The sequence below is a fragment of the Agelaius phoeniceus genome, unplaced genomic scaffold (genome assembly GCF_051311805.1).
Source record: "Agelaius phoeniceus isolate bAgePho1 unplaced genomic scaffold, bAgePho1.hap1 Scaffold_444, whole genome shotgun sequence".
Taxonomy (NCBI): Eukaryota; Metazoa; Chordata; class Aves; order Passeriformes; family Icteridae; genus Agelaius; species Agelaius phoeniceus.
Genome location: NW_027510014.1, coordinates 31,804 through 51,545, shown reverse-complemented (window position 1 = coordinate 51,545; position 19,742 = coordinate 31,804). Strand labels below are relative to the sequence as shown.

The window sequence follows — 19,742 nt, the reverse complement described above, 5'->3', positions numbered from 1 at the left end:
GCGATAAAAGGGGGCAGTTTGGGGGTCCCGGCAGTTTGGGGGTCCCACAGCGATAAAAGGGGGGACAGTTTGGGGGTCCCGGCAGTTTGGGGGTCCCACAGCGATAAAAGGGGGGCAGTTTGGGGGTCCGGGCAGTTTGGGGGTCCCACAGCGATAAAAGGGGGGCAGTTTGGGGGTCCCGGCAGTTTGGGGGTCCCACAGCGATAAAAGGGGAGCAGTTTGGGGGTCCCGGCAGTTTGGGGGTCCGGGCAGTTGGGGGGTCCCACAGCGATAAAGGGGAGCAGTTTGGGGGGTCCCGGCAGTTTGGGGGTCCCGGAGCGATAAAAGGGGAGCAGTTTGGGGGTCCCACAGCGATAAAAAGGGAGCAGTTTGGGGGTCCCCGCAGCCATGGGAGCCCCGGGCTGGCTGTGGGGCCGGGGGGCGCGGCGGGCGCTGAGCTCGGGGGTCTCCCCATCCTCGGGGGTCTCCTCCCCACTCTCGGGGGTCTCCCCCCCAGCCTCAGGGGTCTCCTCCCCAGTCCCGGGGGTCTCCCCCCCCACTCTCGGGGGTCTCCTCCCCAGTCCCGGGGGTCTCCTCCCCACTCTCGGGGGTCTCCCCCCCCACTCTCGGGGGGCCCCCGTCCCTTCGGGGAGATGCCGCGGGCCGGGCGCAGCCGCTGGGTGACGCTGCTGAGCCTCTGGGGCCGGGGCGGCTTCCAGGACTTCCACCGGCGCATGGAGCGGGGATTCCAGCGCCTCGGGCCCGTCTACAGGTGCGGACACCCCAAAAAATCCTCCTGGGGACCCCCCAAAATCCTCCTGGGGACCCCGGGGCTGGGGGGACACCGGGGAGGGGGGAAAGGGGACCCCAAATGATCCCAGGGCTGGGGGGACAGGGGACCCCCGGGGGATTCCAGGGGACCCCCCAGGGGATTCGGACCCGTCTACAGGTGCGGACCCCCAAAATCCTCCTGGGGAACCCCCAAATCCTCCTGGGGACCCCCCCCCAAAATCCTCCTGGGGATCCCCCAAATCCTCCTGGGGACCCCCCCAAATCTTCCTGGGGACCCCCCCAAATCCTCCTGGGACCCCGGGGCTGGGGGACAGAAGGGGGGGAAAGGGGGACCCCAAAAGTGTCCCAGGGCTGGGGGGACAGGGGACCCCCGGGGGGCTTCCATCGCCTGGGACCCGTCCACAGGTGCGGACCCCCCAAAATCCTCCTGGGGACCCCCCCAAAATCCTCCTGGGGACCCCGGGGCTGGGGGAACACTGGGGAGGGGGGACAAGAGACCCCCAAAGTGTCCTGGGGATTGGGGACCCCGGGATGGGGGAAAGCGGACCCCAAATCGTCCTGGGACCCCCGAGGCTGGGGGGACCCCGGTTTTGGGGTGCAGGGGCTGGATGGGCTCCCTGACCCCGTGTCCCCCCCGGTTTTGGGGTCCCACTGATGCGGTCTCGGTTTTTGGGGGTCCCATTGAGGGGGATCCCCGTTTTTGGGGTGCAGAGACCGCGTGGGCTCCCTGGACTGTGTGAACCCCCCGATCCCGATTTTGGGGTGCCGTTTTTGGGGTGCCGGGACCAGAAGGGGTCTCTACATTTGGGGTCCCGGTTTTGGGGTCCCATTGAGGAGGATCCCCGTTTTTGAGGTGCCGTTTTTGGGGCGCAGGGGACCTCGTGGCTCCCTGGATTGTGTGAACGCCCTGACCCCGTGTCCCCCCCGTTTTTGGGGTGCATTTTTGGGGTGCCGTTTTCGGGGGCGTAGAGATCGCAAGGGTTCTCTGCATTAGGGGGTCCAGATTTTGGGGTCTCAGTAAGAGGGGTCCCCGTTTTTGGGGTGCAGGAACGAGAAGGGGTTTCTACATCTGGGGGTCCCGGTTTTGGGGTCCCATTGAGGGGGATCCCCGTTTTTGAGGTGCCGTTTTTGGGGCGCAGGGACCGCGTGGGCTCCCTGGGCTGTGTGAACCCCCTGACCTCGTGTCCCCCCGTTTTTGGGGTGCCGTTTTCGGGGCGTAGAGATCGCAAGGGTCCACTGCATTAGGGGGTCTAAATTTTGGGGTCCAGTAAGAGGGCTCCCCGTTTTTGGGGCGCAGGGACCGCGTGGGGCTCCCTGGACTTGTTTGAACCCCCTGACCCTGTTTCCCCCCCGTTTTGGGGTGCATTTTCGGGGCGCAGGGACCGGCGGCGTGGCTCCCTGGACTGTGTGAACCCCCTGACCCTGTTTCCCCCCCGTTTTTGGGGTGTGTTTTTTGGGGCGCAGGGACCGTGTGGGTTCCCTGGACTGTGTGAACCCCCTGATCCCGTTTTTGGGGTGCGTTTTCGGGGTGCAGGGACCGCGTGGGCTCCCTGGACTGTGTGAACCCCCTGATCCCGGTTTTGGGGTGCATTTTCGGGGTGCAGGGACCGCGTGGGCTCCCTGGACTGTGTGAACCCCCTGATCCCGGTTTTGGGGTGCGTTTTTGGGGTGCAGGGACCGCGTGGGCTCCCTGGACTGTGTGAACGTGCTCCTGCCCCGGGACGCGGCGCAGCTGCTGCGGGCGGAGGGGCCCTTCCCGCGCAGGATGGGAATCGCGGCCTGGAGCGCCCACCGGAGCCTGCGCGCCCACCGCTGCGGCCTCTTCCTGCTGTGAGACACTGGGATGGGCACTGGGAGCACTGGGAATGGCACTGGGAGCACTGGGAATGGTATTGGGGGCACTGGGATGGGCACTGGGAATGGCACTGGGATGGGCACTGGGATGGGCATCGCGGCCTGGAGCGCCCACCGGAGCCTGCGCGCCCACCGCTGCGGGCTCTTCCTGCTGTGAGACACTGGGATGGCACTGGGGGCACTGGGATGGGCACTGGGAGGCACTGGGATGGGCACTGGGAACACTGGGAGCACTGGGATGGGCACTGGGATGGGCACTGGGAGCACTGGGGATGGGCACTGGGATGGGCACTGGGATGGGCACTGGATGGGCACTGGGAGCACTGGGATGGGCATTGGGAGCACTGGGATGGGCACTGGATGGGCACTGGATGGGCACTGGATGGGCACTGGGGGCACTGGGAGCTCTGGGATGGGCACTGGGATGGGCACTGGGGGCACTGGGGGCACTGGGATGGGCACTGGGATGGGCACTGGGGGCACTGGGAGCACTGGGATGGGGACTGGGATGGGCATCGCGGCCTGGAGCGCCCACCGGAGCCTGCGCGCCCACCGCTGCGGCCTCTTCCTGCTGTGAGACACTGGGATGGCACTGGGAACACTGGGAGCACTGGGATGGGCACTGGGGGCACTGGGAATGGTATTGGGGGCACTGGGATGGGCACTGGGATGGGCACTGGGGCACTGGGATGGGCACTGGGATGGGCATCGCGGCCTGGAGGCACCAGAGCCTCTGTGCCCACCGCTGCGGCCTCTTCCTGCTGTGAGACACTGGATGGGCACTGGGAGCACTGGGATGGGCACTGGGAATGGCACTGGGATGGGCACTGGGAATGGCACTGGGGGGCACTGGGATGGGCACTGGGATGGGCACTGGGATGGGCACTGGGAGCACTGGGAATGGTATTGGGGCCACTGGGATGGGCACTGGGATGGGCACTGGGGGCACTGGGATGGGTACTGGGAGCACTGGGATGGGCATCACGGCCTGGAGCGCCCACCAGAGCCTCCGTGCCCACTGCTGTGGCCTCTTCCTGCTGTGAGACACTGGGGATGGCACTGGGAGCACTGGGATGGGCACTGGATGGGCACTGGGAATGGCACTGGGAGCACTGGGAATGGCACTGGGATGGGCACTGGGGAGCACTGGGATGGGCACTGGGGGCACTGGGAATGGCACTGGGAGCACTGGGCGCACTGGATGGGCACTGGGATGGGCACTGGGATGGCACTGGGGGCACTGGGAATGGCACTGGGAGCACTGGGAGCACTGGGCGGAACTGGGGGACACGGGGATGAGGCACTGGGAGCACTGGGAACGGCACTGGGAACACTGGGGATGGCACTGGGAGGAGCTGGAGGGCACAGCTGGAGCAATGTCCCCAGTGTCCCCCCAATGTCCCCCCAATGTCCCCCGTCTCCCTAATCCCCCCAATGTCCCCATTGTCCCAATGTGTCCCCAGTGTCCCCCTCAATGTCCCCATACCCAGGAATGGCCCCGCGTGGCGCTCGGACCGCCTGGCCCTGAACCGGGCGGTGCTGTCCCCAATGTCCCCATTGTCCCCAATGTCCCCAGTGTCCCCAGTGTCCCCAATGTCCCCTCAATGTCCCCAATGTCCCCAATGTCCCCACTGTCCCCCCAATGTCCCCTCAATGTCCCCATACCCAGGAACGGCCCCGCGTGGCGCTCGGACCGCCTGGCCCTGAACCGGGCGGTGCTGTCCCCAATGTCCCCATTGTCCCCAATCCCCTCAGTGTCCCCATTGTCCCCAATCCCCTCAGTGTCCCCAATGTCCCCTCAATGTCCCCTGCCCAGGAACGGCCCCGCGTGGCGCTCGGACCGCCTGGCCCTGAACCGGGCGGTGCTGTCCCCAATGTCCCCAATGTCCCCACTGTCCCCTCAATGTCCCCCTGCCCAGGAACGGCCCCGCGTGGCGCTCGGACCGCCTGGCCCTGAACCGGGCGGTGCTGTCCCCAATGTCCCCAATGTCCCCACTGTCCCCTCAATGTCCCCTGCCCAGGAACGGCCCCGCGTGGCGCTCGGACCGCCTGGCCCTGAACCGGGCGGTGCTGTCGCCCTCGGGGGTCCGGAAGTTCCTGCCCCTCCTGGACTCGGTCGCTCGGGATTTCGCTGAGTCCCTGCGGGGCCGCGTGCGCGGGACCCCCGGGGGGGCGCTGACCATCGACCCCCACCCGCTTGCTCTTCCGCTTCACCCTCGAGGGTGAGAGAGGACCCCGGGACCCCCAAACGATGGGGACGGGGCGTGGGACCCCCGGCTTGGGGACAAAGGGACCCCCGGGACACCCAGGGGATGGGGGGGGACACTGGGACCCCCGGCTTGGGGACAAAGGGACCCCCAGGACACCCAGGGGATGCTGGGGGGGGACACTGGGACCCCCGGCTTGGGGGGTGGTGGGACCCCCGGGACCCCCAAACAATGGGGAGGGAGACACTGGGACCCCCGGCTTGGGGGCAATGGGAACCCCAGGGGATGGGGGGTGACAATGGGACCCCCGGCTTGGGGGGGCGGTGCGACCCCCAGGACCCCCAAATTGGGGCCAGTGGGGCACCCAGGGGATGGGGAGGGGGGACACTGGGACCCCCAGGGGATGGGGGAGGACACTGGGACCCCCGGCTTGGGGGTGTTGGGACCCCCAGGATGGTGGGAGGTGACAATGGGAGCCCCGGTTTGGGGGGCCATGGGACCGCCAGGGGATGGGGGGGGGGTGTCTATAACAGGATCCTCCACCCCAAATTTTTCCCCAATTTTCCCACAATTTTCCCACAAATTTCCCCAATTTTTTTCTGATTTTTTCCCAATTTTCCACAATTTTCCCCCATTTTTTCCCACAATTTCCCCCGATTTTTTCTGATTTTTTCCCCAATTTTTTCCCATTTTTCCCCACAATTTTCCCTAATTTTTTCTGATTTTTTCCCAATTTTCCCCATTTTTTCCCACCAATTTACCCCCATTTTTTCCCCCATTTTTCCCCCATTTTCCCCTAATTTTTCCCCACTTTCCCCCAAGACCCCCATGGAGCTGGGTGGGGGACACCCCCCCGGGTCTGACAATGGGTGGGAAATGGGGGGGGGGGGCGGTATCACCCCCAGCCCCCTCCCCGAATTTGGGGGTGCTGATTTCCCCCCATGCCCACCCCCAGCCAGCAGCTTCGCGCTGTACGGGGAGCGCCTGGGGCTGCTGGGGGGCTCGGCCCCGGCTCGGGGGGCGCAGGAGTTCCTGGGGGCGCTGGAGGAGATGCTGAGCACGACCCTGCCCCTGCTCTTCCTGCCCGCGCCGCTGCTGCGCCTGCACGCCCCGCTCTGGCAGCGCCACCTGCGCGCCTGGGACGCCATCTTCGGGCACGGTGAGAGGGGGGCCTGCACCCCCAATCCATGGGAACCCCCCCATGGCACCCCCCAATCCATGGGAACCACCCTATGAGACCCCCACCCTATAGGGACAACCATCTTCGGCACGGTGAGGGGGGGGTGCAGCCCTTGTGGGACCCCAAATCCATGGGAACCCCCCTATGAGACCCCCACCCTATAGGACACCATTTTCGGGCACAGTGAGGGGGGGGGGGCTGCACCCTATGGGACCCCCGGAATGAGGGAACCCCCCTATGGGATCCCCCAATCCATGGGAGCCCCCCCAATCCATGGGAACCCCCCCAATCCATGGGAACCCCCCTATGATACCCCCATGGGAGCCCCCCCAATCCATGGGAACCCCCCCAATCCATGGGAACCCCCCCTATGATACCCCCACCCTATAGGGACGCCATCTTCGGGCACGGTGAGGGGGGGCTGCACCCCATGGGACCCCAAATCCATGGGAACCCCCCTATGGGACCCTCACCCTATAGGGACACCATCTTCGGGCACGGTGAGGGCGGGGTGCAGCCCCTATGGGACCCCAAATCCATGGGAACCCCCCATGGGAACCCCCAATCCATGGGAACCCCCCTATGGGACCCCCGCCCTATAGGGACGCCATCTTCGGGCACGGTGAGGGGGGGGACACCCCATGGGACCCCCCAATCCATGGGAACCCCCCCATGGGACCCCCACCCTATAGGGACGCCATCTTCGGGCATGGTGAGGGGGGCTGCACCCCCATGGGACCCCGGAATGGGGGAACCCCCCTATGGGATCCCCCAATCCATGGGAACCATCCTATGATACCCCCACCCTATAGGGACGCCATCTTCGGGCACGGTGAGAGGGGGGGGACACACCCGGGACCCTCCCCATGGGACCCCCCAATCCATGGGAACCCCCCCAATCCATGGGAACCCCCCCCTATGAGACCCCCACCCTATAGGGACACCATCTTCGGGCACAGTGAGGGGGGGGGCTGCACCCTATGGGACCCCCGGAATGAGGGAACCCCCCTATGGGATCCCCCAATCCATGGGAGCCCCCCAATCCATGGGAACCCCCCCAATCCATGGGACCACCCATGAGACCCCCACCCTAGGGATGCCATCTTCGGGCACGGTGAGGGGGGGGGACAACCCTATGGGACCCCCAATCCATGGGAACCCCCCCATAGGACCCCCATCCTATAGGGACGCCACCTTCGGGCACGGTGGTGGGGGGGGGCTGCACCCCCTATGGGACCCCCGGAATGGGGGAACCCCCCCAATGGGACCCCCCAATCCATGGGAACCCCCCCATGGGACCCCCACCCTATAGGGACACCATCTTTGGGCATGGTGAGAGGGGGGCACACCCGGGACCCTCCCCATGGGATCCCCCAATCCATGGGAACCATCCTATGGGACCCCCACCCTATAGGGACGCCATCTTTGGGCACGGTGAGGGGGGGTGCAGCCCCCAATCCATGGGAACCACCCCCATGGGACCCCCCAATCCATGGGAACCCCCCATGGGACCCCCAACCCGTGGGACCCCCCCCCCCCAAATGAGACCCCAACCCCTCTAGGACCGCCCCATAGGACCCCCCCCCCCCATGAGACCCCCACCCACCCTACAGGACCTTGTAGGACCCCCCCCGGTCACCCCACAAACCCCAGGGACCCCCCCCTTCATGAGACCCCCACCCTGTGCGACCCCCACCCTGAGCCCCCCTCACCTTTGGGGGTCCCAATTCTGGGGGGGGGAAGCGGCACCCCGGGACCCCCACCCCGAGCCCACCCCCGAACTCCCCCCCCATCCTTGGGTGTCTCAATTTTGGGGGGAGGGGGGGGGGGGCACCGGGACCCCCGGGTTTGGGGGTCAGGGTGGGGGTCCGGGTGCCCCCCAATCTCGGGGGTCCCGGTGCCCCCCCCCAGAACTGGGACACTCCAAGGGTGGGGGGGGGGCTCAGAATGGGGGTCCCGGTGCTCCCCCCAATCCCGGGGGTCCCGGTGCCCCCCATTTACCGTGCCCCCCCCCATTAACCGCAGCTGACCGGGGGGGGATCCCCGTTATCCCCCAGTCCCGGGGGTCCCGGTGCCCCCCCATTTATCGTGCCCCCCCATTAATCGCAGCTGACCGGGGGGGGATCCCCGTTATCCCCCAGTCCCGGGGGTCCCCGTTATGCCCCAGTCCCGGGGATCCCTGTGCCCCCATTTACCGCTCCCCCCATTAACCGCAGCTGACAGGGGGGGATCCCCGTTATCCCCCAATCCCGGGGGTCCTGTACCCCCATTTACCGTGCCCCCCCATCGATCCCGCAGCTGACCGGAGCATCCAGCGGCTGTACCGGGGGGGGATCCCCGTTATCCCCCAGTCCCGGGGGTCCCTGTGTCCCCCCCAAACCCGGGGGTCCCGGTGCCTCCCCCCAATCCCGGGGGTCTCTGTACCCCCATTTACCGCTCCCCCCCATCAATCCCGCAGCTGACTGGAGCATCCAGCGGCTGTACCGGGGGGGGGTCCCTTGTGTCCCCCCAATCCCGGGGGTCCCGGTACCCCCCATTTACCGTTCTGCCCCCCGTTAACCGCAGCTGACCGGAGCATCCAGCGGCTGTACCGGGGTGGGGGTCCCGTTATCCCCCAGTCCCGGGGGTCCCTGTGTCCCCCCCAATCCCGGGGGTCCCTGTGCCCCAATCCCGGGGGTCCTGTGTCCCCCCCAATCCCGAGGGTCCCTGTACCCCATTTACCGCTCCCCCCCGTTAACCGCAGCTGACCGGAGCATCCAGCGGCTGTACCGGGGGGGGATCCCCGTTATGCCCCAATCCCGGGGATCCCCGTTATCCCCCAATCCCGGGGTCCCGGTGCCCCATTTACCGCTCCCCCCATCGATCCGCAGCTGACCGGAGCATCCAGCGGCTGTACCGGGGGGGATCCCCGTTATGCCCCAATCCCGGGGGTCCCTGTGCCCCAGTCCCGGGGGTCCCGGTGCCCCAATCCGGGGGTCCCTGTGTCCCCCCCAATCCCGGGGGTCCCGGTGCCCCAGTCCCGGGGGTCCCGGTTCCCCCCCCATTTACCGTGCCCCCCATTAACTGCAGCTGACTGGAGCATCCAGCGGCTGTACCGGGGGGGGATCCCCGTTATGCCCCAATCCCGGGGGTCCCTGTGCCCCAATCCCGGGGGTCCTGTGTCCCAGTCCCGGGGATCCCGTTATGCCCCAATCCCGGGGGTCCCGGTACCCCCATTTACCGTGCCCCCCGTTAATCCCGCAGCTGACGGAGCATCCAGCGGCTGTACCGGGGGGGGGGGATCCCGTTATCCCCCAATCCCGGGGGTCCCTGTGTCCCCCCCAATCCCGGGGGTCCCTGTACCCCCCTTTACCGCTCCCCCCATCAATCCCGCAGCTGACCGGAGCATCCAGCGGCTGTACCGGGGAGGATCCCGTTATGCCCCAATCCCGGGGGTCCCTGTACCCCCATTTACCGTGTCCCCCCCATTTACCGCAGCTGACCGGAGCATCCAGCGGCTGTACCGGGGTGGGGGTCCCCGTTATCCCCAGTCCCGGGGGTCCCGGTGTCCCAGTCCCGGGGGTCCCGTTATGCCCAATCCCGGGGGTCCCTGTACCCCCATTTACCGTGCCCCCCATCGATCCCGCAGCTGACCGGAGCATCCAGCGGCTGTACCGGGGTGGGGGTCCCTGTGTCCCCCCCAATCCCGGGGGTCCCTGTGCCCCAATCCCGGGGGTCCCGGTGCTCCCCCAATCCCGGGGGTCCCGGTGCCCCCCATTTACCGCTCCCCCCCGTTAACCGCAGCTGACCGGAGCATCCAGCGGCTGTACCGGGAGTTTTGCCGGGGAGGGGTCGCCGGCGGGGGGGTCCTGGCGGAGCTGCTGCTGCAGGGGCAGCTCCCCCTGCCCTCCATCAAAGCCAACGTCACCGAGTTCACCGCGGGCGGCGTGACACCGTGAGGGCACCGGGGGAACCGGGGGGGGACACCGGGGGAAACGGGGGGGCACCCGAAGGGGATTTGGGGGAAATTTGGGGGGAATTTGGGGCACCCAGAGGGAGTTTGGGGCGGCGTGGACACCGTGAGGGCACCGGGGGAAGCGGGAGAAACGGGGGGGGGGCACCCGAAGGGGATTTGGGGAAATCTGGGGGGGATTTTGGGGGGTTTGGGGCAGAGAGAGGAGGATTAGAGGGGGTTTGGGGGGAATTTTTGGGGGTTTTGGGGCTTTGGGGGAGGATTTAGGGGGGATTTGGGGTGGGGGGGACACCGGGAGACCCCCGGGATTGGGGGGGGCACCGGCACCGGGGGGGGCACCGGAACCAGGGGAGCACCCGAAGGGGATTTGGGGGGAATTTGGGGGAGATTTTGGGGAAATTTGGGGCACCCAGAGGGAGTTTAGAGGGGGTTTAGGGGGATTTTTGGGGATTTGGGCGGGGCGGACAATGTGAGACCCCCCCGCGGGGGGCACCGGGGAACCGGGGGAGCACCCGAAGGGGATTTGGGGGGAATTTGGGGGAGATTTGGGGGGGAAATTTGGGGCACCCAGAGGGAGTTTAGAGGGGGTTTGGGGGGGAGATTTGGAGCCTTTTTGGGGTTAATTTGGGGCGGGGGGGACAACGTGGGAACACCCGAAAGGGATTTGGGGGGGATTTTGGGGAGGATTTTGGGGGGTTTGGGGCAGAGAGAGGAGGATTAGAGGGGGGTTTTGGGGGGGATTTCTGGCGGCGCAGACACCGGGAGACCCCCGGGATTGGGGGCACCGGGGGGACAAGCGAAGGGATTTGGGGGAATTTGGGGGGGATTTGGGGGGGATTTGGGGCACCCAGAGGGAGTTTAGAGGGGGTTTGGGGAGGAGATTTGGAGCCTTTTTGGGATTAATTTGGGGCGGGGGGGACACCGTGGGAACACCCGAAGGGGATTTGGGGGGGATTTTGGGGGGATTTTGGGGGGTTTGGGGCAGAGAGAGGAGGATTAGAGGGGGTTTTGGGGGATTTTGGGGGGGATTTCTGGCGGCGCAGACACCGTGAGACCCCCGGGATTGGGGGCACCGGGGGGGCACGCGAAGGGGATTTGGGGGGGATTTGGGGGGATTTGGGCACCCAGAGGGAGTTTAGAGGGGTTTGGGGAGGAGATTTGGGCGATTTTTGGGGGATTTGGGGGATTTGGGGTGGGGGGGCACCGAAGGGGATTTGGGGGGGATTTGGGGGAGATTTTGGGGGGATTTGGGGCACCCAGAGGGAGTTTGGGGGGGATTTTTGGGAGATTTGGGGCGCGCGGACACCGGGAGACCCCCGGGAGGGGGCACCGGAAGAAACGAGGGGGCACCCGAAGGGGATTTGGGGGAAATTTGGGGGGGATTTGGGGGAAATTTGAGGGGGGAATTTGGGGGAAATTTGGGGGGATTTGGAGGAAATTTGGGGCACCCAGAAGGAGTTTAGATGGGGGTTTGGGGTGTTTGGGGCGGCGCAGACACCGTGAGACCCCCGGGATTGGGGGCACCGGGAGAAACGAGGGGGCACCTGAAGGGATTTGCGGGAAATTTGGGGGGATTTGGGGGAAATTTGGGGGATTTTGGGGGATTTGGGGCACCAGAGGGAGTTTAGAGGGGGCTTTGGGGAGGACATTTGGGGGATTTTGGGGGGATTTGGGGCGGCGCGGGCACCGTGAGACCCCGGGGGGCACTGGGAGAAACGGGGGGGGCACCCGAAGGGGATTTGGGGGAAATCTGGGGGGATTTGGGGTGGAGGGGGAGGTTTGGAGGGGTTTGGGGCGGATTTTTGGGGGATTTTTGGGGGATTTTGGGGGCTTTGGGGTGGGGGGACACCGTGAGACTCCCAGGGGGGCTCCAAAGGGGCACCCGAAGGGGATTTGGGGGGGATTTTTGGGGGGTTTGGGGGGATTTAAGGGGAATTTGGGGTGGGGGGGACACCGTGAGGCATCGGGGGGGGGCACCGGGGGAGTCTGGGGGGATTTGGGGTGGGGGGAGGCACCCAGAATGGGTTTAGGGGGCACATGGGGGGAATCTGCGGGGGGATTTTGGAGCAGGGGGTCCCGGGGCTGTTCTGGGGGTCCTGGGGCTGTTTTGGGGGTCCCGGGGGTGTTTTGGGGGTCCCGGCGGTGTTTTTGGGGGTCTCTCAGATGTTTTGGGGGTGTTTTGGGGGGTTTATCAGGGATTTTGGAGCTTGGGGGTCCCGGGGCTGTTCTGGGGGTCCCGGGGGTGTTTTTTGGGGATCCCGGGGGTGTTTTTGGGGGTCCCGGGGCTGTTCTGGCGGTCCCGGGGGTGTTCTGGGGGTCCCGGGGCTGTTTTGGGGGTCCTGGGGCTGTTCTGGGGGTCCCGGGGCTGTTCTGGGGGTCCGGGGGTGTTTTTGGGGGGTCCCGGGGGTGTTTTTGGGGGGTCTCTCATCCCTGCCCCCCCATTAGACGGCGATCCCGCTGCTGTTCGAGCTGGGGGTGTTTTGGGGATGTTTTGGGGGGGATTTTTGGGATTTTGGAGCCGGGGGGTCCCGGGGGTGTTTTGGGGGTCCCGGGGGTGTTTTGGGGGGGTCCCGGGGGTGTTTTTGGGGGTCCCGGGGGGGTCTCTCATCCCTGCCCCCCCCATTAGACAGCGATCCCGCTGCTGTTCACGCTGTTTGAGCTGGGGGTGTTTTGGTGTTTTGGGGGGTCCCGGGGGTGTTTTGGGGGTCCCGGGGGTGTTTTTGGGGGTCTCTCATCCCTGCCCCCCCCCATTAGACGGCGATCCCGCTGCTGTTCACGCTGCTCCAGCTGGGGATGTTTTGGGGGGGTTTATCAGGGATTTTGGAGCCGGGTCTGTTCTGGGGGGTCCCGGGGCTGTTTTGGGGGTCCCGGGGGTGTTTTTTGGGGGTCTCTCATCCCTGTCCCCCCCATTAGACGGCGATCCCGCTGCTGTTCACGCTGCTCGAGCTGGGGATGTTTTGGGGGGGTTTTGGGGGGATTTTTGGATATTTGAGCTGGGTCTGTTCTGGGGGTCCCGGGGCTGTTTTGGGGGTCCCGGGCTGTTCTGGGGGATCCCGGGGTGTTTTGGGGGGTCTCTCATCCCTCCCCCCCCCCTTCAGACGGCGATCCCGCTGCTGTTCACGCTGTTTGAGCTGGGCCGGAACCCGGGCGTGCAGCGGGCGCTGCGGGAGGAGCTGCGCGCGGCCGGGGGGGTCCCCCCAGTTCCGGGGTCCCCCCAGTTCCGGGGTCCCCCCCAGTTCCGGGGGTCCCCCCCCCCAGTCCCGGGGTCCCCCCCAGCTCCGGGGGGGGCGCGGGGGGGGGCACGCGAGCCCTGCCCGAGCTGCTCGGGGCCCTCCCGCTGCTGAGAGCGGCCATCAAAGAGACCCTGAGGTGGGCGAGGGGCACCGCGGGACTGGGGGGACTGGGAGGGACTGGGAGGGACTGGGATGGGACTGGGAGGGAACTGGGATGGACTGGGGGGGACTGGGAGGGACTGGGAGGGACTGGGACCAAACTGGGAGGGACTGGGAGGGAACTGGGAATGGACTGGGATGGGACTGGGATCGACTGGGAGGGACGGGTGGACTGGAGGACTGGGAGGGACTGGGAGGGACTGGGCCAACTGGGAGGGACTGGGAGGACTGGGAGGGACTGGGGGGAACTGGGAGGGACTGGGGGGACTGGGAGGGACTGGGAGGGACTGGGATGGGACTGGGAGGGACTGGGATGGGACTGGGATGGGACTGGGGGGGACTGGGAGGGACTGGGGAGACTGGGAGGGACTGGGAGGGACTGGACCAAACTGGGAGGGACTGGGAGGGAACTGGGAATGGACTGGGATGGGACTGGGATCGACTGGAGGGACTGGGATGGGACTGGGAGGGACTGGGAGGGACTGGGGCCAAACTGGGAGGGACTGGGAGGGACTGGGAGGGACTGGGGGGAACTGGGAGGGACTGGGAGGGACTGGGATGGACTGGGAGGGACTGGGATGGGACTGGGATGGGACTGGGATGGGACTGGATCGACTGGGAGGGGACTGGGATGGGACTGGGATCAAACTGGGAGGGACTGGGAGGGAACTGGGAATGGACTGGGATGGGACTGGGATCGACTGGGAGGGACTGGGATGGGACTGGGAGGGACTGGGAGGGACTGGGCCAAACTGGGAGGGACTGGGATGGGACTGGGAGGGACTGGGAGGGACTGGGGGGGACTGGGAGGGACTGGGGGGGACTGGGGGGGACTGAGAGGGACTGGAGGGACTGGGATGGGACTGGGATGGGACTAGGGGGGACTGGGATGGACTGCGACCAAACTGGGAGGGACTGGGAGGGACTGGGATATACTGGATGGACTCAGAGGGACTGGGACCAAACTGGGAGGGACTGGGGGGGGGGACTGGGACCAAACTGGGAGGGACTGGGGGGGGACTGGGACCAAACTGGGAGGACTGGGACCAAACTGGAGGGACTGGGGGGGGACTGGGACCAAACTGGGAGGGACTGGGGGGGGACTGGGACCAAACTGGGAGGGACTGGGACCAAACTGGAGGGACTGGGATATACTGGGACCAAACTGGAGGGACTGGGATGCACTGGGATGCACTGGGAAGGACTAGGGGGACTGGGACCAAACTGGGACCAAACTGGAGGGACTGGGATGGAACTGGGAGGAAACTGGGATGGACTGGGAGGGATTGGAAGGGGACTGGGACCAAACTGGGATGGACTGGGAGGGATTGGGAGGGGACTGGGACCAAACTGGGACAGACTGGGATAGACTGGGAGGGCTGGGAGGTACTGGGGGGTCCCAGTGGGGTTGGGGGGCACTAGGCGGGTGGAGCTGCCATACTGGTCCATACTGGTCTGTACCGGTCCATACTGGTCCACACTGGTTCCTACTGGTCCATTCTGGTCTGTACCGGTCTGTACTGGTTTATATCGGTCCATACTGGTCCATACCAGTCTGTACTGGTCCTTGCTGGTTTATACCGGTCCATACTGGTCCATACTGGTTTATACCGGTCCATACTGGTCCATACTGGTCCATACTGGTCCATACTGGTTTATACCGGTCCATACTGGTCCATACTGGTTTATACTGGTGCAGGCTGTACCCCGTGGGCATCACCGTGCAGCGCTACCCGGCCACCGACGTGGTGCTCCACAACTACCGCGTGCCGGCGGGGGTGAGCGGGGCTCTGCGGGCTCTTGGGGGGTCCTGGGGGGTCCTGGGGGTCCTGGGGGTGACCCAAAGTCTTGGCTTGGCCCAAAGTCATGACTTGACCCAACCACAGCTTGACTTGGCCCAGCCATGCCTTGGCTTGACCAATGAGGTCTTGGCTTGACCCAGTCAACTCTTGGCTTGACCAATGAGGTCTTGGCTTGACCCAATGAGGTCTTGGCTTGACCAATGAGGTCTTGGCTTGACCCAATGAGGTCTTGGCTTGACCAACGAGGTCTTGGTTTGACCCAACAGCTTGGGGGGATTCAAGGAGGGGTTGGTTTGACCCAATGAGGTCTTGGATGAGCCAAAGGTCTTGGCTTGACCCAAGAAGGTCTTGGCTTGACCCAATGAGGTGTTGGCTTGGCCAGTGAGGTGTTGGCTTGACCCAACAAGTTCTTGGCTTGACCCAAAGCCTTTGGTTGACCCAATGAAGTCTTGGCTTGGCCCAGTGAGGCCTTGGCTTGACCCAAAGACTTGACTTGACTCAACCATGGCTTGACTTGGCCCAATGAGGCCTTGATTTGGTCCAGTGGGGTCTTGGCTTGACCCAACAAGTTCTTGGATTGACCCAATGTCTTGGCTTGATCCAAAGTCATGACTTGACCCAAAGCCTTGGGTTGACCCAACCATGGCTTGGCTTGACCTTACGAGGTCATGGATTGAGCCAATGAGGTGTTGGCTTGACCCAACGAGGTCTTAGATCGGCTGAAGGTCTTGGCTTGACCCAAAGACTTGGCTTGACCCAACAACCTCTTGGTTCAACCCAATGAGGTCTTGGCTTGACTAAGAGTCTTGGCTTGACTCAACCATGGCTTGGCTTGACCCAATGAGGTTTTGGCTTGACCCAACAACCTCTTGGTTCAACCCAAAGTCTTGGCTTGACTCAACCATGGCTTGGCTTGACCCAACCATGGCTTCGTTTGACCCAACCATGGCTTCGTTTGACCCAATGAGGTCTTGGCTTGATACAACCATGGGTTGGCTTGACCCAACAACGTCTTGGTTCAACCCAAAGTCTTGGCTTGACCCAACCATGGCTTGGCTTGACTCAGCTATGCCTTGGCTTGACCCAACAACCTCTTGGTTAAACCCAAAATCTTGGCTTGACCCAACCATGCCTTGGCTTGACTCAACTATGCCTTGGCTTGACCCAACAACCTCTTGGTTAAACCCAAAGTCTTGGCTTGACCCACCCATGCCTTGGCTGGACCCACCCATGCCTTGGCCTGGCCCCAAGCCCTGCCCTGCCGCCGACCCCGGCCTGTCCGGCAGACGCTGTGCCAGGTGGCGCTCTACGCCATGGGGCGCTGCCCCGACGTCTTCCCGCACCCCGAGCGCTACGACCCGCGGCGCTGGCTCGGCAAGGACGACACCACCTTCAAGGCCTTGGCCTTTGGCTTCGGCGCGCGCCAGTGCATCGGCCGGCGCCTGGCCGAGGCCGAGATGATGCTGTTCCTGGCGCACGTGAGTGGGGCACCCACAGCGCCCCCGTGCCCGGGGCTGGGGGGACTGGGACCCATGGGTGGGTCGGGTTCGGCCAATGAGGTCCTGGTTTGACCCAACGAGGTCTTGGTGTGACCCAACAGCTTGGGGGGATTTGAGGGGGGTTGGTTTGACCCAATGAGGTCTTGGATGAGCCAAAGTCTTGGATTGACCCAATGATGTCTTGGCTTGACCCAATGAGGTCTTGGCTTGACCCAATGAACTCTTGGCTTGACCCAATGAACTCTTGGCTTGACCCAAGGTCTTGGCTTGACCCAATGAAGTCTTGGCTTGACCCAAGGTCTTGGATGGACCCAATGAGGTCTTGATGAGCCAAAGGTCTTGGCTTGACCCAATGAAGTCTTAACTTGACCCAAGGTCTTGGTTTGACCCAACAGCTTGGGGGGATTCAAGGAGGGGTTGGTTTGACCCAATGAGGTCTTGGATGAGCCAACAAGGTCTTGGCTTGACCCAAAGTCTTGGCTGGACCCAAGGATACCTTGCCTTGACCCAAAGTCTTGACCCAACCATGGCTTGGCTTGACCCAACGAGGTCTTGGTTTGATCCAATGGCTTGGGGGGATTCAAGGAGGGGTTGGTTTGACCCAACGAGGTCTTAGATGAGCCAGTTGATTTGATCCAACGATACCTTGGCTTGACCCAAAGTCTTGGCTTGACCCAGCAAGGTCTTTCCTTGACCCAAAACCTCCTTGGCTTGACCCCAAACCAGCTCAGTTTGATCCAAAACCCTCTAGGCTTGACCCAAAACCTTGATTTGACCCAAAATCATCTTGATTTCACCCAAAACCTCCTCAGCTTGACACAAAACCTCCTTGGCTTGAACCAAAACCTTGGCTTGACCCCAAACCATCTCATTTTGACCCAAAACCAACTTGACTGACCCAAGACTATCTCAATTTGACCCAAAACCTCGCCTTGACCCGAAACCTTGACATGACCCAAAATCCGCTCATTTTGACCCAAAACCACCTTGGCTGGCCCAAAACCTTGGCTTGACCGAAAACCAGCTCATTTTGACCCAAAACCAGCTCATTTTGACCCAAAACCTCCTTGTCTTGACCCAAAACCATCTCAGCTTGACCCAAATCCCTCTTGACTTGACCCAAAACCTTGGTTTGACCCAAAACCTTGACTTGACCCAAAACCTTCTTAGCTTGACCCCAAACTCTCTCGATTTGACCCAAAACTAGCTCAGTTTGACCCAAAACCTCATTGGTCTGACCCAAAAGCTGGGATTGACCCAAAACCTCCTTGTCTTGACCCGAAACCTTGTCTTGACCCAAAACCATCTTGGAATGACCCAAAACCTTGGTTTGACCCAAAATCTCCTTATTTTGACCCAAAACCTTGGTTTGACCCAAAATCTCCTCATTTTGACCCAAACCCTCCCTGGCTGACCCCCGCAGGTCCTGAGCAACTTCAGCATCGAGGCCGTGTCCAGCGAGGACGTCCCGACCGTGTTCCGCTTCATCCTCATGCCCGAGAAATCGCCCCTGCTGACCTTCCGTGCCCTCCAGTGACCGCCGGGCACCCATTGGTCACTCACTGGGGTCACTGGGGTCATTCACTGGTCACTCAGGGTCAGGGACGTCCCGACCGTGTTCCGCTTCATCCTCATGCCCGAGAAATCGCCCCTGCTGACCTTCCGCGCCCTCCAGTGACCGCTGGGCACCCATTGGTCACTCACTGGGGTCACTGGGGTCATTCACTGGTCACTCAGGGTCAGGGACGTCCCGACCGTGTTCCGCTTCATCCTCATGCCCGAGAAATCGCCCCTGCTGACCTTCCGCGCCCTCCAGTGACCGCCGGGCACCCATTGGGCACTCACTGGGGTCACTGGGGTCATTCACCGGTCACTCACTGGTCACTCACTGGGGTCACTGGGGTCACTCAGGGTCACTCATTTGTCACTCATTGGTCACCCAGTGGTCACTCTGTGGTCACTCATTGGTCACTCAGTGGTCACTGGGGTCATTGAGGGGTGACTCAGGGTTACTGAGGGGTCACTGGGGTCACTCACTGGTCATTCTGTGTCAGTGGGGTCACTCCCTGGTCACTCTGTGGTCACTCACTGGTCACTGGGGTCACTGGGGTCACTCAGTGGTCACTCAGTGGTCACTCAGTGGTCACTCTGGGTCAGTGGGGTCAGTCCCTGGTCACTCATTGGTCACTCTGTGGTCACTCTGTGGTCACTGGGGTCACTCATTGGTCACTCCCTAGTCAGTCCCTGGTCACTCATTGGTCACTCAGGGGTCACTGGGGTCACTCATGGTCACTCAGTGGTCACTCAGTGGTCACTCAGTGGTCACTCAGGGGTCACTGGGGTCACTCAGTGGTCACTCATTGGTCACTCTGGTCACTCAGGGTCACTCATTGGTCACTGGGGTCATTGAGGGGTCACTCAGTGGTGACTCAGGGTTACTGAGGGGTCACTGGGGTCACTCACTGGTCACTCTGTGTCAGTGGGGTCACTCCCTGGTCACTCAGTGGTCACTCCCTGGTCACTCAGTGGTCACTGGGGTCACTCAGTGGTCACTCAGTGGTCACTCTGGGTCAGTGGGGTCAGTCCCTGGTCACTCATTGGTCACTCTGTGGTCACTCTGTGGTCACTGGGGTCACTCATTGGTCACTCCCTAGTCAGTCCTTGGTCACTCATTGGTCACTCAGGGGTCACTGGGGTCACTCACTGGTCACTCAGTGGTCACTCAGTGGTCACTCAGGGGTCACTGGGGTCACTCACTGGTCACTCCCTGGTCACTGGGGTCACTGGGGTCCCTCATTGGTCACTCATGGTCACTCAGTGGTCACTGGGGTCACTCCCTGGGCACTCTGTGGTCACTCTGTGGTCACTCAGGGGTCACTCAGTGGTCACTGGGGTCACTCAGTGGTCACTCATTGGTCACTCAGTGGTCGCTCCCTGGTCACTCAGTGGTCACTCATTGGTCACTGGGGTCACCCAGTGGTCACTCAGTGGTCGCTCCCTGGTCACTCAGTGGTCACTCAGTGGTCACTCAGTGGTCACTGGAGTCACTCTGTGGTCACTCATTGGTCACTCTGTGTCAGTGGGG

General features: G+C 63.7%; 1 protein-coding gene across 1 annotated transcript; it reads left to right on the top strand.

Moving 5' to 3' along the window:
- Positions 1-632: 632 nt before the first annotated feature.
- On the top strand, positions 633-18,962 carry LOC143693239 (cytochrome P450 11B, mitochondrial-like). The gene is given in 11 exon segments (XM_077173232.1): positions 633-751; positions 2,446-2,601; positions 4,647-4,818; positions 4,820-4,847; positions 5,788-5,991; positions 9,796-9,938; positions 13,063-13,189; positions 13,273-13,333; positions 15,056-15,134; positions 16,445-16,636; positions 18,081-18,962. Coding segments are annotated over 11 exon segments (1,395 nt in total). The 3' UTR covers positions 18,195-18,962.
- The last annotated feature ends 780 nt before the right edge of the window (positions 18,963-19,742 follow it).